Source organism: Temnothorax americanus, unplaced genomic scaffold, assembly GCF_048541705.1.
Source record: "Temnothorax americanus isolate GAGA-0224 unplaced genomic scaffold, ASM4854170v1 Scaffold21, whole genome shotgun sequence".
Lineage (NCBI taxonomy): Eukaryota > Metazoa > Arthropoda > Insecta > Hymenoptera > Formicidae > Temnothorax > Temnothorax americanus.
In genome coordinates this window covers 42,776-60,258 of record NW_027509349.1, presented here as the reverse complement: position 1 = coordinate 60,258, position 17,483 = coordinate 42,776, and the positions used below count along the sequence as shown (strand labels likewise).

The 17,483-nt window shown below is 31.5% G+C and overlaps 1 protein-coding gene across 2 annotated transcripts in view; it reads left to right on the top strand.

The window, feature by feature from the left end:
- Calx (sodium/calcium exchanger 3) overlaps window positions 1-17,483 on the top strand; it is a 69,640-nt gene that overhangs the window by 14,823 nt on the left and 37,334 nt on the right. For both annotated transcript variants that reach the window (XM_077406457.1, XM_077406456.1), the window contains exon 3: window positions 6,367-6,458. In XM_077406457.1, the coding sequence (XP_077262583.1) occupies window positions 6,367-6,458 (92 nt within the window). The remainder of the gene's footprint in view (window positions 1-6,366; window positions 6,459-17,483) is intronic.

Genomic DNA, 17,483 nt, shown 5'->3' with positions numbered 1-17,483 from the left:
GTCGAGGATACTTCCAAACCTGATATGTCTATGCACCCTTAAATCTTGTGCCGCATGTTCATTATCGTTATTAGATACCGGGCGCGACTGAAGAAGCTATAAATAAGTGAATTTTCCTCTTCAAGGAAAGAGATCAGTGTTTATCAAGCAGTAACGTAAGGCCTCATTGTAACGGGTAGAGGTCGATCGATTTAACGTGCGTACAGGCTTAAATGGATATTCTAACGCTATTTATAGTTAGACCTTCTCCCGCCGGCGCTCATCCGTGTCTCAACTATATGTGGAAACTGCTTATCTGTCCTCGATACAGTGCGCTGCGTTATCATTGCGTTATCAGTTATCACGCCTTCATCGGTGTCGTTTTTGAAACTTGAGAGTTAATTTAATCTGGCCTGTCATTACGGCCACCACGTGGGCAGTAATTAATTTAACTTATAACGGAAGTGCCAGTCGGTTGCCAGGAATAGCTGTCGGTTATTTAACTCAGCGATGTTATTTAAATTCATGCAAATCAGCTTTTAATGATCTCTCACATTCTGGTGTGACATATTTTATTCATAAATGTTATACAAAAATCGCTATGCTTTAGCACGATATTTAGATGTATATAAATAAAATCTAAATTTTTGGAATTTTGTTCAAAAATATCTAAATCTTTAATATTTTAAATCGTTGAGAGAGAGAGAGAGAGAGAGACTAATAAGAATTTTTTATAGAAACATGGTTAAGAGTATATAATAGTGCCAAGTTATTTATTATATTAATTATCAAATCCATAGATATACAGAAGAATATACCATGTTTACTAAGATTTAGAAGTTTCGGGTTTGATCAGCCTTTGAACAATATAGGTATCACGGTTGTTTAACTAATTTTTCATTATGTTCAAACAAAAATTTTATTAAAATACATCAATTTACATTACTGAGATATTGTTGACTTAGCACGCATAATCGGAGTAAATTTTGAAAATATTTAAAATCAAATATCGAGTGATAATTAAATTTTTAACAAAATAAGGGAAAGGTCTATGTTGGAAAATGCTATTTGTGGGACGCTTTTCTCTCGTATTTTACCGTAAAAATGGATAAAACAATTCCGTTTAGGAAGAGCATTAATTGAAGATCGCGTCAAGATAGGCTTACAGAAACAGATAATTAAAGAAAAAGTATTGTAAAGAAAAAAATATTGGAAAACAGGTGGTTAAATAAAAACCAAGAAATTAGCAGCAAGACGTGTGTCATAAAAAGATACAGCGTTTTGGATCCTGATAAATCTAACATAAATAGTCAGCTCAGCAAACTTCTTTTGGCAGTTCAAACCGAATAGCAAGTCGGATGTTGCAGTGAGCTTTTATCCCTTGAGAAGGTCGAGAGAAAGAAGTTATTGAATCCATTGTTATCGGGGGAGGCGAAGCTACGGAATTTATCGTGATCCTCTATCAAAATGAAAATCTATGGAATGACATCACCTGACGTCCATCAAAGCTCAAGAAAGCAAAGGTGACGCAGTTTCAAAAGGAGGAAGATTTTCTGAGAAGATTTTCCGAGATCCTTCTAATCGATTTCAAAGAACGCAACACCAAACAGTAAAATACGGCTTTTTAATGCATTACACTGCAAATCCAAGTGTGTTATTTTTACATGTATAAACTTCTAAAAATATAACACATTAGACTGAAGCTTTTTTTACATGTTTCTTTACGTGTTAAATTACGTCATTTAACACATAATCGTATTAAATTAAAAGTTCAATCGTGTTAAATGGTGATTTAAAACGGCAAGAAATGTGTAAGAAGAGTTCCAGCTAAAATAACATTTGAATTTGCAGTGTAGTTAGGGAATGTCATTAAAGAAAAACAAGGTAGCAATGTGATCATGCGTACATACATATTAATTTTAGGAAAGGTTACTATTTGACAATATAGTTTCAAGGAATCTACACCTTACAACCTTGACCTGGCCCCTTGTTCTTAAAATTAAAATTTATGAAGGAAACATTTGATGAAGGAGCACAGTCTGCAATTTCGGTATATTTTGAAGGAAAGAATTCGGACTATTTTTATAAGAGTACGAGAAATGTTAATAAAATGTTGTAATAAATGCATCAAAAAATACAAGATTATATTAAAAAAAAGAAATCTCTAGTGTCAAATCAGACTGAAAACTTTAATTAGAACTTTTGAACCTTAGACTACACATAGAAGAAGATTCAGAAATGGTTAGACGTTAATGAATTGTCGGTGAACAAACAGTCTATTTTGTTGCGACACGTTGGATCCAATTAATTTTCCAATGTAAATAGAACATTGTCAAGTTGTGTGGGTTCGTGCATGCGTACGTGCATGCGCACAAATGATCTGTTTCTTTTTCTCTTTTAAACACTATTGCGCCTTGGCATCGCTTCGAGCGTATGAGTTCGGAAATTGCTGTTATGCTCGTTATGATGTTACTTTGGCTCTCACACAGGGTGATCGGATCAATCTCGTAACATGGGCGTCGGCATTGGCATCGTCGAAGAAAAGCTTTTCGCTTATTTCTCTCGAACGTTGCATTTGGCTTTCAACGTAAATTTTCTCATACACACGCGTTTATATAAGAATAGATAGTTATTAAAATTATTAAACAAAAAAAACCATTTCTAATTGATAGGAGAGATAAAACGTGATGTTTTTCACGTTTAAAGGATTGAATCTGCCACTGATGTCATATTTAATCTCTTTTCTTCGCCGAGGGTGAAAACCCTTCTTATTCCCCTTCTCCTCGCATGAGCAACTCAATTCGCATCTCATGCGAGAACGGTTAAAGTAAACGACATTTTATTTCGTACGCCTGGATGATGGCTCCAAAATATTTCTTTTATTAAAGTTCACTCGCATTGGGGATGTTTTTAGAGATGACAGATGTGAATTATCTCGTCAGACAGAAATAAAAAAAATAAAAAATTGGGTTCTCTCGACATATACAGAGTATTCCAAATATAACAACCTATGTCTTATAAATATAATTATTATAAAATATATAATTTAATAAATTAAATTTGTTATTTATTGGTTGTTATATTTAATATTTACTGTTTAATATATATATATATATATATATATATATATATATTAATAATATTAATTTGTATTGCAATATATATATATCCTTATTTTTAATTATATATAATTTATAAAGTATCTATGCCATGAAGATTGGTAGAAGTAGAATCTCAATTATTGTATATGCCATTTTATGATTATCTAAACAGTATTGTTAATTCATAGACTACTTTCAGCTTTTTTTTCAGATAGGCTTTATTACCAGACTTGTTAAAGCAAAAGAATTTATTTCAGTAAGACGTGATCAACTTACATGTTGTAATACAATTTGCCTCAAGACTTTAAGACCTTCAACATAAAGGATCGATTAATCGCGTTAAACGATATCTCGAACTATTAAAAGCATTACGCTGCTTTCCGCAGTCATTTGTATAGTTAACTCGCAATTAAGCGCGAACTCGGCGTTGCTCTGTGGATTCGTAGATTAATAAATCACATCCGCCATTTCTCCCTGCCGAGAATAATCGATGTGATTTGTTTACGTCGGATATAATGATGCGATTTTACACGGCAGGCAGTTTCAAAGTCGCATCGTTAATATGACATAAAAAATCTCCGCTCTTTGGGGTTGCCGTTAAATATTGACGGCGATTTTTTAAAGACTAAAGAGAAATTTCAGCGCAAATTAAGATTTAAAATTCAGGAAGAAATTATGACATTCTTAATCTTATCCTTTTCATTTAACATTGAAAAATCAAGAGACAATTATGACACTCCTAATCCTTAATCTTTCATCTTCTCGTTCGGAGTTGTCAGAGGCGAGAGAGTCTATACAATCTTTTGAAAAACTAAACATATACAAATATAAACAAAGGTCAGGCTTGTATATATATGTAGCAAACAATAAAATAAAGGTTACCGGCCAATAACGAGCAAGAGATTGTTAAAATTCAAAAAGATATATTGTTACAAACAATTGTTAAAATGGGTCGTTTCGGCAACACCGTGCCTTCCTTACCCATAACCCATTGTATAGGCCAGGGTGTACATAAAAATATAAATAAAGGTCAGGCTTGTATATGAGTTATGGCTGAGGAAGGCACGGTGTTGCCGAAACGTCCCATTTTAACAATTGTTTGTAACAATATATCTTTTTGAATTTTAACAATCTCTTGCTCGTTATTGGCCGGTAACCTTTATTTTATTGTTTAAGCATACAAAGCTGTAATTTACATTCCTCTAGGAATCTCTCTCTCTCTCTGATTGTCATGTTGAAGAGTATCCCATTGAAACAGATTCGCAATAAAGCGAAAGGGATAGTCGCACGCACGGTATAAATGAACGCGGATTAAGTCTCGCGTGCAACGGTGCTTCACTGTCAAGATAACAAGCATTAGTTGGTTTAATTATAACGCCGCTAAATGAAGTTCTCCGCCTTAACGAGCTTTCGTCCCGTTGCACTTGTATAGTTTCATATTACTGCCCGACTACACGTTATGAAATCTCGACACATGCTATACATAACTGATATCTCAGCTAATTTCTCACGTGTGGCATTCTCGAAGAAATTATTCAGGGATATTTGCGATACTCCAGAAACTTATTTACTTTTGTAAAGGAAAGTGTTCTATTTTATTATGCTATACATAACTGATATCTCAGCTAATTTCTCACGTGTGGCATTCTCGAAGAAATTATTCAGAGATATTTGCGATACTCCAGAAATTTATTTACTTTTGTAAAGGAAAGTGTTCTATTTTATTATATACACAGAAGAGGATCAACTATTTTTTTGTTGTGCGAAACAAGTCGCTTAAATATAACTAACGTTTTTTAATCTATTCAGCTTTCTTTCAGAGTTTTGTTCTCCGTTTTAAATAAAACATTTGTAGCAATATAATTTTCATAAATACTCTATTTTATTTTTGCGTGAACCAGCTATGCACAATACTAAATCAATGTTTTTTACTACTAGTTTCTCTTTTTTAGATATGGATATTTTATTAATTAATAGCTTATATTCAATTAATATCAAACTCGCGTGTTTGAATCTTATTAACTGTATGCTACCTGAAAATTTATTAACAGAATTTATAACAAGATTGTTTATATGAAGTAGCGTGACATATCGATGTGTGCCTATATATATGTTTGACATTTTCATGTTGTTTTACACGTGTTATCTGTAGACAAAATAGCTCTATAAGCTTAATACTCTATTTCTTACAGTTTCTTTAATAGAGGTATGTGTGTGTGTGTGTGTGTGTGTGTGTGTGTGTGTGTGTGTGTGTGTGCGTTACAGAAAATAATAAATAAGTAACAAATTAACTGATTTATTGTATCCGCGATTATGATTACACTTTTATAATATGAAAAGATAGAAAAATGTTAATAATTAATTATAATGAAGAAGACAAAATCAATTTATTGAGCAATCTCTTGTTCTGCTTTATAAATAATATTATATCACAGAACAGTATAAGCGTATCGGAATAGTAACAATTTATTAAGATTCCACATTGTTCATCATCTTTTACGTCAGCGCGAATTTTGATCAAATCTATCCAGCTGCGAGTGTACCAAAAGGTATTTCCGTTTTCAATGAAAATTGATGACTATCCCGTCGAGACTGTAACTAGTAACAATGTAGAAAATAGTACGTTTCCCAGAAGAAGTCTTCAATTATGCCTCCTGACGCTAATGTGCGCCTGCAAGTTGTACAGTTATCCGATACTTAATTATCCAAAGTAATAAATCGATTTCCGCAGTGTTGTCCCGTCGTTCGTATATAGTTCGAAACAGTATGAGACAGTTCGCGTTTAATATCGTTTGATGTCTTTTAACGTCTCCAATGAATTACATAACATAACGAGAACTGAATCCGGATAAAGTTCTGAAAACAGTCCCCCTCCGATTTGAGTTAAAATGAAAGAAAATGAGAGAGAGAGAGAGAGAGGGGAGAGGAGGGGGGACAGATGGTGCCACGCAACGTTCAATCGCTTATGAGTTTAATTCCAAGCATTCCGACAGGCCTTCAATTAATCATAGAATTGTTGGTAAATTATTTATCTATTTCAAGAAAACAAGAAGCACAGAGTTATGCAGCAAAAGCTTAATTTAGGCCGTATGGCACAATAATTTGAAAAAAAGGACATATTATGATTGGTGCCTGACTGTTGGTTCACTCTGTATACATACATGTATAAGTATATAAATACTATGTTACACACACACATACATATATATTTGTTCTTTGTATATTCGCTATTTTTACATGCTATATATTTCCAACATTGTTTTAAATTATTCTGTAATTGTTTCAGAAAAGTTATCAATCTGGAAATCATCGAAGAGGATTCTTACGAGAAGGATGCTCTTTTCTATGTCGAATTGGGCGAGCCCTTGCTGCAAGGAGGTGATTAAGTTTTTTAATTCGGGATTTCCCAATTATACACTTTAAAAATCGTTATGACACTTTTCCCTTCTTTCTCTATACAGGATCAGACATTTAAATCGGTTATGCAAAACAAAAAAGCTCCTCAGAAGAAGTTAAAAATTTGCAGTCAATGAAGCGAACATAATAAAAACAATAATTATATAGAACATACAGATAAATTATTTTAATGCATCGCCATAAGTATTTCAGTTGCTTTTTTTAGAATAAAAAATTCCGTAATAAGAAAGATATATTAGAAGATAACATCGTATTCATTTTTTCTTCGAGGAGCTTTTTTGCGCGCTTGTAAGAAAACTCAATGTTCAAATTTAAATGTCTTATTTTTGTCTACCTATATGAGCGAAATAAGAAGCAAAATCTCGGTTCGAACTTTCGGCATTTGATTTTGATAGCGCCGTCACTTGCTTACGTTGTTCTTTTCACTCGATCCGATGCAATTTTTGCTGATACGAACTTCGGCGGAAGACCTTTCAGTCTTCTGACGAGGATAAATGTAATGGGAAAACTTTGAATCTAACAGAAACATCGCGTGAAAACTTATCTATTTTTCGGCAATCATGTTTGATAGCAATAAAAATGTGAGTTGTAACATTTAATAAATGTGCATAAATATGTCAAATTTGAAATAATTTTAATAACGAGCACCCGATATTTACAAGAAAAAAACAATAGAAAGAACATAATTCTTAACACTGTATCTGCGTTATAAACGACTTTTATTTGCCTACAAGTATCTCAGTTTAGTTTTGAAAAAAGCTATAATCCAAAGAAGCTTTAATAAATTACGGAATAGTCTCGTAGAATAATACCAATAGGTATGATATTGAGAAGAAAAAAGAGAAAAAAAGGTAAATATCGATAAAAACATGAACGTGACGATTGGCGACGCTATTAAAATTAATCGCGATTAATTATATGATTAAATCGATACATATTTCACGATAAGAACGCTGACGACTTGTTCTTGATGAAAATTGATTTCCACGTGTCTCTTCATACATGTGTCACGCGCTGGTTCTCTGCCTGGATCCGTCATAATTGAACGTAAGTCTTGAATAAACGGACATTTTGCGCTTGTCCAAATTCTTCTTTCTTGCGCATCAAATTAGTCCTGCGCTGATCGATTGATTAATTGTCACAGTAGTACGTACACATTTTAATACAGATTTAATATTAGGATTTTTTATTCCCTATGCATTTTATCATTTCGTGATATTTTCAGGAATTTTACAGCAAAACCAGAAAAAGGAACAAATATTTTTTATAATTGTTAATATGTATAATATATACATATATATTAATTAATATTATAAATTTTTGTCTTAACCATTTCATGAATATTATGATTTTGTTTATGTTGCTTTTTAATATCTAAAAATTTTTATTGTTTTGCATTTTTTAATATAAATTCTAAAATAATAATGTATAAATTGTACAAATTTGTCACTAAATCCACCTTTTATGTTTAATTATTTTAATAGACATTTGTAATTATATTAAAAAAAACATTATATTGGTTTTTATTAATAATTTTTTAATAATACAAAAATAATCTTTTTTCTCTTTAATCTGGATAAGGAAATTAAGCTTTATTTATTTAGTTATTTATCTTACATAAAATCTCTGAAACACAGACTTAAGACAGTCAGGTAACGTACGCTGTAGTGCTTCCCCATAATTATTAATGGCTTTGCCATAACACAAGGCTTCATTCATAATAATTAGTAGAATAGAACAGTTCTTGAAATAGATCGCTTATTTCGCTAAAAAAAGAAACTAAAACAAACTAAAATAAAGACGCAAAGATAGTGTCATTTACTCTAGTTTTTCTTATTATACTCTTGAAATGCGTGAGCGATTAATTGACGAATGTGCACATAATTGCTGCAGACTTTTGCAATACTAACTGCATTAACAATTCTGCACTAACCTCCGTGATTACTCATGATTCAGATTTGTAACAACGAATTATATATTTTTTAATTACATCTTTTGCCAACTCAGTTTATAAATGTTATATACAGCGTGCCGCTTTTAACACGTCACCATTCAAAATATCCCTGTTATTTTTAATGGAAAGGTCTTAAGAAGAAGTTGTACGCACACAGTTTCAAAGGGTAAATATTATATTGTATAATAATAGCTTGCTAAATACGAGGGTCGTTCAATAAGTCCTTAGAAAATTTTGCACGAAAAATGTTCTAAGAACTTATTGAATAACGACCCTCGTACCTTTCGATGTTTGCTGTAATATGACGTTAATGAAAGTATAAAAGTATGAAAGTATGATTTCATTTACAGAAATAGCATGAAATCTAAAAGAGTATAATCTTAAACTAAATAAATCCTTATAACTATAATATTTATTTTTTTAAAACATATAACTTCTTTCTGAAAGATCTTCCTATTTTTGTTGGAAACATTGAAAATATTTTGATGGTCTCGTTTTACAGATAAATACCCTATATATTATAGCAACTATTTATTCAACTATATGCAAAGAGACTCAAGAAACCATATTACGGAAGATACTAAAAATAAAAAAGTTACAAATATTTGTGTTTTTAAAAGCAATAGAGATATCTATGTATATTGTTTTAGATATTTTATTCTGTGTGTGCATGATACTAAATTTATACGTGAAAAAAAGAAGCAGGGAACATTAAAAAAAAATAATAATACTAAATTATAAATAAATAAATAGCTAAATAGCTATATAAACCTTCGCTGAGATAAAATATTAAATATAATAATCTCAAAAACGTGTCTGTAGAATTTATCCAAATGTTAACATCACATAGAACATTCCGCAATTTTTATGAGCACTTATGAGCACTTTTTACGTCTCACTTGACCTTTTTATTTTAACTCGACACTTCGGCGTCAACGAAGCTTTTGATCATCGCGTCTTTTTCTCTTCGGCGAATAAAAGCCGTCGTCCGATTTTGTTTCAGGTCCACGCGCAAGTCACGGATTTGCATATTACAATAAGGCCGCGTGAACACGTGCAACAAGCGATGCAATAATGCTCATGCATATGCATCACATATCTAGAATGCACCGGAAATATAAAACTAAAGCTTCTCTTAACTGTATCTTCTCTTTCAATTTGAAAGTCACTTATCCTTATGAAAAACGTCACAAGAAGTTATGATTTCCATCTTATACTTTTGCAACATCTTGCTACTAAGTTACGAATCAAGATTCGGTTGAAATAGAGTCCATTCATAAATAATAAAAGATATAACTTTAATTTTTTTCTAAAATTTATAAATTTATAAGTTTCATATTTTTAATCGCTACGTAGAATACGAGTACCTAATTTTTCAGTACTTTTGTTGAGGAAATGTCAAAAGGTACGTTAATGCCTCACGCCAGGTGCACACGTGAGCGACGCACGAGCGATGAGGCCATGTATATACTTCCGCGATCCATCTCGTTGAGCGGAGGCTCCAATATCGCGGTACCTTGGGTAAAGCGCTAATGCCGGTAGTACTTAAACTTTGAAGATTCATAACTCAGGAAGGTCTTAACGAAAAGGCTTATAACTACTGTTCCAAAAATACCTCAACAACAGCTTAGGTATAAAAATAAAAATGAGGATTAGAAAAGATCATCCAAAAATCATTCCTTTTTTGTCCGTACAAGATTAAGCTCTTGCCTGAAATATTTTTTCGAACAATACGTTTTCCTTTAGAGATGTTCGAAATGATATATACATATTTACATATTTATACAGTATTCTAAAATACGTATATAATATAATTCCAAAGAGGAAAATAATACTGCACCAAAATATATAAGTGCGGAATAAAATATTTTTATTTCAAGTATACTCCGTTTTCTAAAATATTTACATTTTCAAGTTTCAAAGGCGTGAGGAGTGACGATTGTCAATTGCGCCATTTGTCTACAATCTCAATTGCACGGCTGACAACTTCAATTGCATATTGAGCTAGACTATATGAGTTATTGCGCATAAATAATAATTTGAGATACGGATGCATATTTATGCGCAGGCTGCATTGCACACATAACTTTACTACATACATGCCGAGATACATGCGCATTGTATTATACCCAACCGTGCACAAAATAATAAAATTACGGTAGCAGTGTTTGTACACGTTCGTATATATAATTAATAACATAGTTGCGTTTTGTTGTTAATAACATTACGTTTTTACGAAAATTATTTCAAACATTTTGTGCACGCCATTTTAGTTCACTTCACGTAAATAATTGCAAATTATCTGTGGAATCGTATGTAAATAGTATGCTTAATCAATTGTACGGGTTTGGATAGATTTGCAATTTTCCATGCAAAGTGAGGGTTCACCCCAGAGGGAGAAGGTTTGCATAGATTGATCGTCCGTTGTCTTCAATGAGAAACGAGGTCTATGATTGTACGGTTCCATAAGGATTTTCAATTTTCCACGCCACGCGAATCCAGATGTCATGTCCACCTGCTGCAGATGTCATGCATAAAGATCTGTCACTTAACCATTTCTAAAACAACACGTCTATAACGTAGTGCAATTAAAATACATAATAGAGCTGTATAACGCAAATAAGACACTTTTCTGAATACAAAACAATTAATTTGTCGACAGATTTTTTAAAAAAACGTTCTCTTTTCTATTCTTTTCACAATGCAGCTTTCACATCGCCAAACGATGATTTTTACTTTTTAAACATTTGTACAAAAGAATATTAAGCCGCGTGCTTAATATTCTATCAAAATTTAAATGGAATATTTTTTTAAATTAAATATTACAAAAAAGTGTGTAAAAAGATTCTGAAATAATTTTCGCAGTATGCGTAAACAAAAGTGTTTACTTCTGCAAAGCGCCTAAAATAATTATTTTACCAATGTTAAGAATAATACATGTACAATCAACATAATTTTCTTATTTTATGTGTGCAAAGAGTGATTGCGTACACATCGCATGTGTGTGCGACATGGCTATATATTTTACATGTGTATGTGTGAAGCAAGGTCATGTGTGCAGTGCGATTTGCACGAAACTGCAAACATACGCATCGTCATCCGAAATTATTACTTTGCGTAGGTGGACGATATTAAAAAATCAACGTTCAAGCAATTGATTTTTCATAATCGATAATATCTCAGAGATATCTCAATAATGATTGATTTGTGATCTCTTCTTTACAGCTATTTTAAAACCAAACATAAATAAAATTTAAGAATAACTTTGATCGAGGTTTGATTAATGGAACGGTTAAGTCAACAAGCGTAAGTGCTCGCAACAAAATTTCTAGCTATGTAATTCATCATTCTTAATCTAATTTTTTCCTTTGCGTGTCAAATTACGAGAGAAATTAATAATTCCATCTAAGATATTTCTGGACAAGATGACCGTCAAGTAAGTTAATTAGAGTTAAGTTAATCGGTCGAGGTCACTCTGAGGGCTCAGATACAATGAACGGTAATAAGGAACAAAGGAATTAAATATAATGAATTAAGAATAGAATTAACTTTTAATTAATAAGAAAGACATATGCCTTAGTCTATACGCTCTACGGTAAAACAATAAATTTATGTATTTGCCACACATTCAATAAAGCCTGCTAACAGAACTTAATAACAACGAATAAAAAAGATCGATATAGAGATTAATTGAATAAAAAAAAAATTCTCCATCGCGGGAAACTAATTAGTTCCTTGACAAAGAAGCATTGAACATTGATTAATCGACTTTTGTCCTGCATCTCTATTTTTGTGCAGTGATGCTTGATATAGGCTATCGCTTGTGGGCAATTGAGATTGTAGATAATGCGACATAAGTGAATTGCAGACGCTATTCGCAATCGTTTTGCAGAGGCAGAGTTCTCCGTTTGGAGCATCTTCAATAATCTTGCATTAAATATACATATATATCATTAAATTTGTCTTGACAGCGGCTAATCCATAAATAAGAGTACGATGTTTCATTTGATAAAGCAAGTTGAGATAATTTAAGTTACTGAAGGACTTAATATTAATTTTTTATTTTTTTTAGCATTGCATATCTTTTTATATTTTTACAGTCGCTATCGATATAATAATATACGTATATGTATAATACGAAGGCATTAAATTTTCTTTATTAGTAATTAGTCCTATCACTTTACTCTTTATTTGTAGATTATATATAAAAAATATAAAGGTGGAATATCTCTTATTTTAACTTTTAAATAATCTTACTTTAATAATTTTAAATGTAAAAACGATAAGAGCAATTTATTTGCAGTGCAATTTATGATGCAAAAAGGCTGTGGTTTTATGATAAAAATTGCTTGTATTACCAAAGTCAAAAATATATTTTATTTTTGAGATATTATTTTTTAATTTATAATAATTAAACATTTTTTTATTTATTTAATTATTGCCATTTAAACTAAATCCCTTTTTTGAACATTCTATTTAATTGATATAGTTAGAAAAATGTACAAACATGATTTTTAAAATTATAATATTATAAATTCATAATAACTTGCATACTAGCTGAAAGAATGCATCTTTAAAACTTTATAAGCAACATCGTACCCTTTAAATGCGCGTCGAGAGTCTACACGCTTCTCTCGCTTGAAGATACTAAATTTTCGCGTATCTATCTATAAATACCAGCGGAGCTTGCCAAAATCATGTCGGTGTCTCCCGGATCGATGCATATCTAGAGGTGTTCACGATATACTTGAGTAGTAGCAAAGAACCAATAACTCGATGATTCCTAAGTATTCTTGAAATCGATTATCTTTCAGTAGTAAAATAATCGTTATGTTATCGAATATGTCGAATGCACCTAAAATACTAAATATACTAACGATTGTTTGAAAATTGTATAATATATAATAATATAAAATAGCCTACATCTTTTTGTAGCATTTGTCTTACAATTAAACTAAATCCACACTTTTAACTTGTTATAGAATTATGACACATTTTTGTAATATTTTGTGTAGTTTTCTATTTTTACATTTATTTTTAAAACCATTTGGGTAGCGTGTTGAAATCAGAATAAGAATAATGGAATTAGAATAAGCGAATGCATTTTCCTCGATGGTATTTAATTTTGCATGTTGAAAAATGATCTTCCTTTATTCTTTCTTTCTTCTCTTTTCTCCTTTTCATGATCGAGCTTAATTATTCAACTAATAATTTAAGAGTTCAGTGAAAGGAAAGTCGATTAGCCCCCCCTTTCTAGAAGGGGTTGAGGGTGAAGAGTGCTTAAAATGAATCTTGCAGGACGTTAATAGTTTGCGTGATAGAGTGAAACCCTGCTAAATATAATGCGAATAATTAATGGTTTTTTACGGTATTCCTGACTTTATTTACTGTTTATGACAAAAGATTATGCGAAAAGTTTTGCAAACGCTATAAAATTTGAAGAAAGCTCGTCTTCGATGTCCTTTCTTTGATGCTCGTTTAATCGAATTTAGAGGACAAAATCTTCTTCTTCTTAGTACAAAAACTTTCTTATTGAATGTGTCAATAGTAAAATATTTAATAAAACACAATAATCTAAAGTATCAAGTTTTGGGGGTAAAGTTTCTCCAAGTTTTGTGATATTCCTAAAACTTTCAGATAACCTTTTGTCGTAACTAGTAAATAAAGTTATTCAAGATCACACAACGGACCACACTGCATATGTAAAATATAAAGCAACTGTAAACTATAATAATTATAAAATAATAACGTAACAAATGTTGTAATGATATAAGAGAATCTATTTTTAGAAAATTTTCATCATAGCTTAAACATGCGTTTCTCTGACGCGATAATGTATATGACTGCGCGAAATTCTGCGTCAAATATTCCTGTTAGAATCACTTAGATGTCGGTAAAATAAACTATTTGAGAAGCTAGTAAATGTTAAGTGACAGAATTAATAAATGGAGGAGAAAAGTCGTAAAAATATAACCGGATGATCTGCATTACTATCGCATATTAGCTTGCACTATTATTAGGCACGTGCCTGCACGTTTGCACTTATTTCTGCATCGATTCAAGGATCGTGAGCAGACGGTTGGAACACGTGTCTGTCACAGTTCTGCACTCTAATTACAAAAATATATATGTTTACGTCTGATATAAATAATTTATATTTGATATACACAACGGATAATAAAATTCTCAAGATTTAATATTAAAATCGGATCTTTTACTTAATAAATATGTACCACATATAAATTAATTCAAGTTTCTAAAATTTAATATATCTTTATAATCAAACTAAAACTTTCAAAATTACATTTTTATATAAACTTTAACACATAATTTTATAATATAACGTAGCGTGATATTTTTGTTTCAAAAATTTAAATTAAATTATATGTTTTAGAAAATCATAATTTAATTTAAACTGTACGTTCTTTATATTTTAAAATATTTATTTTGAATCTTAATATACGTTTTGTATCTTAATATACAAAATACGTTATTATATACATCAATTTTGTAATAACTGATGAAACAAGATAATATACACAGCGGTATTAATAATATCTGCACGTGTAAACATGCAAATATTAATATTGCGTTGAATACAAGTATATTCATGTGTCTCACATGAAAAAAACACTATATTATATGGCAATTTATATTATGTTATACTCTCGTTACAAGCGAAATAATGCAAATGCGTTTGGCACGTGCACTCGCACTCGCACCGCATCGGCGCAGTAACGCGTCGCCGAGAATGTAAAATTATCTCGTAGCGTCGCGCGTAATGCCGAGTATAAAACGGTAAATACCGTCTGACACCAATTATAAACCAGACTGACGAAGTTCACCAACCACCGACTCCGTCTGCGTCTTCTCGGAGATGCGCATATAAACGCATCTGAAGCTCACGTCTTGATACGAGTTATACGCTGATGCGTAAAGGACTTAGGGCAACGGTTAACAGTTAGGAGAAAAGCGATCTAGAAATCTGTCGTTCAGCTCATTTCTGGCACCAGTGAAAAATATATCCATCATACTAATATCGCGCTATTTGTCCTGTAGTTAAAAGTAAATCTTGCACTATAGGTATTGCAGCAAAATCGTTTCTCGAATAAATCTACTATACATATATTGCCATTCAGATTTGCGTCGATGAAATAAAGAACAATAATTCTATCGCCAATAATCTCGTACATTAACTGTTCATTGCCTTTCGTGCCGAATCTGCTGGAAATAATGCTGGATTGTTTGATGAAAGGTGCATATATAAAAACTATCCCACAGTTCGTAAATGTTTAGCAGAAAATAATACTAAGTAAAAAAAAATAAATTGTCACTTTGAAATATTGAGCTCAAAATCCAACCCGATTTATAAAATCTGTGCTGATTGTGCTATTCAGTTCTCGGTGTAGGCTGAGAATGATATACGAATGGGAATTTACGGCGGTGAAGGACACGGATTACACCGCCGCGCTCTGACTAATGCCATATTCACGTGCAATTTGATCCAAGCTAATGCAAGAATTTTGAGCCACCGTGACAAGAGCGCAAGTTTCATTTCCTTCCTTTCGTTGCTCGCTTTCGACGATCACTTTTACAAGCAGCTGAATTTCTGGTTTTTTCGCAATTGTGTACATTTTGGAATATTTGACGCAAAAACGATGATGATACTGTTCGGCATATAAAGCTGTATAACTTCCATTTTTATTTAATTCTCTTTATAAATAAGAATCATATTAACTTGCTTGTTAATCATGTCAATTCTTAAAGAATTTTTAGATATAATGTAAGTTTGCATATATGCGTTATATTTTTTGTTATCAAACTGCAAGACACACATATAAGTTTGGTATATTCTTTGATTTTGATATTGTATGACGGATGAATCAGATTATTCATAATATATTAGACCACATCAGAAATTCCGATTAGTAATGCTAAGTATAACGGCGGCGAATAAACAAGGTTAGAAGAAAAAGAGCGAGATGAGGAAACTTTGAACATTGTAATGGGATCCGTGGTCCTTGCGGCCCGTATGAGTCAAGAAAATCCACGACGAATATCGCGTGACTGATCTAGCTCTATGTCGGTTATTATATAGAACTTTAAATACAGTCTGACGTCAATCACAAACTAGACGCGACGACCAGAATTGTGTAACTAGTTGTAACGTGTATTTGACACAAAATGTATGTCAGACACGACGAGGATTAGCTAATTTGATACTTTCTATTTTTTTTTGTTCTTAGGATTCACGTCAATTATTATAGATACAACTTGTTCAGTTTTTGTTATTCTGCTCTTGGAATTATAACAATTAGAATAGAAATTAATCTTTTTCCCATTTTACGATAGATAATATAAAAAATTAATATAATAATAAAATATATAAATATAATAAATAATAAAGCAAAAAACACAAGAAGAACAGTAATAATAACAATGAAAGGATAATATAATGATATAATGACAGTAATGATTCAAATATAATAATGATCGATGTTAATAATAATTTATTTTTATCTTGTATTTTAAAAAGATTGACAAGACGTAATTTCATATTTTCTTTAAACACAAATTGTCTTTTATCAAATAAATATTAATTAATTTGATTATCTCTGTGCATATAATTTTGTTATTAACTTTATTAATTTTAATTAACTGTTTTTTTTTACAATTCTTTCAAATATGTCATTATTTATCACGTGGATCATTATCTACATTCTACAATATATATTGCGTTCTTGTTGATAAGAATAGAGAGGCAACGAACTCTTACGGACGACCCCATTATTACATTTCCAATAATATACGCCCAGAGCTCACGTCTCGTTCGGTCGGTGTTGCAATTTCATTTATTTTCTGAACTCCATCCATTGTGTAACGCGCTGCGTTTTATGGTCAGGATATCCTGTATTCAGCCCTGTATAGGTGATTATATTTCTTCCTTCCGTATAAATCGCTCTCTCGAATTTAAAAACTTGTTTATAACCGCTATTTTCCCCTTTTAATTGCTCGTGGTGTATAATTCGCGT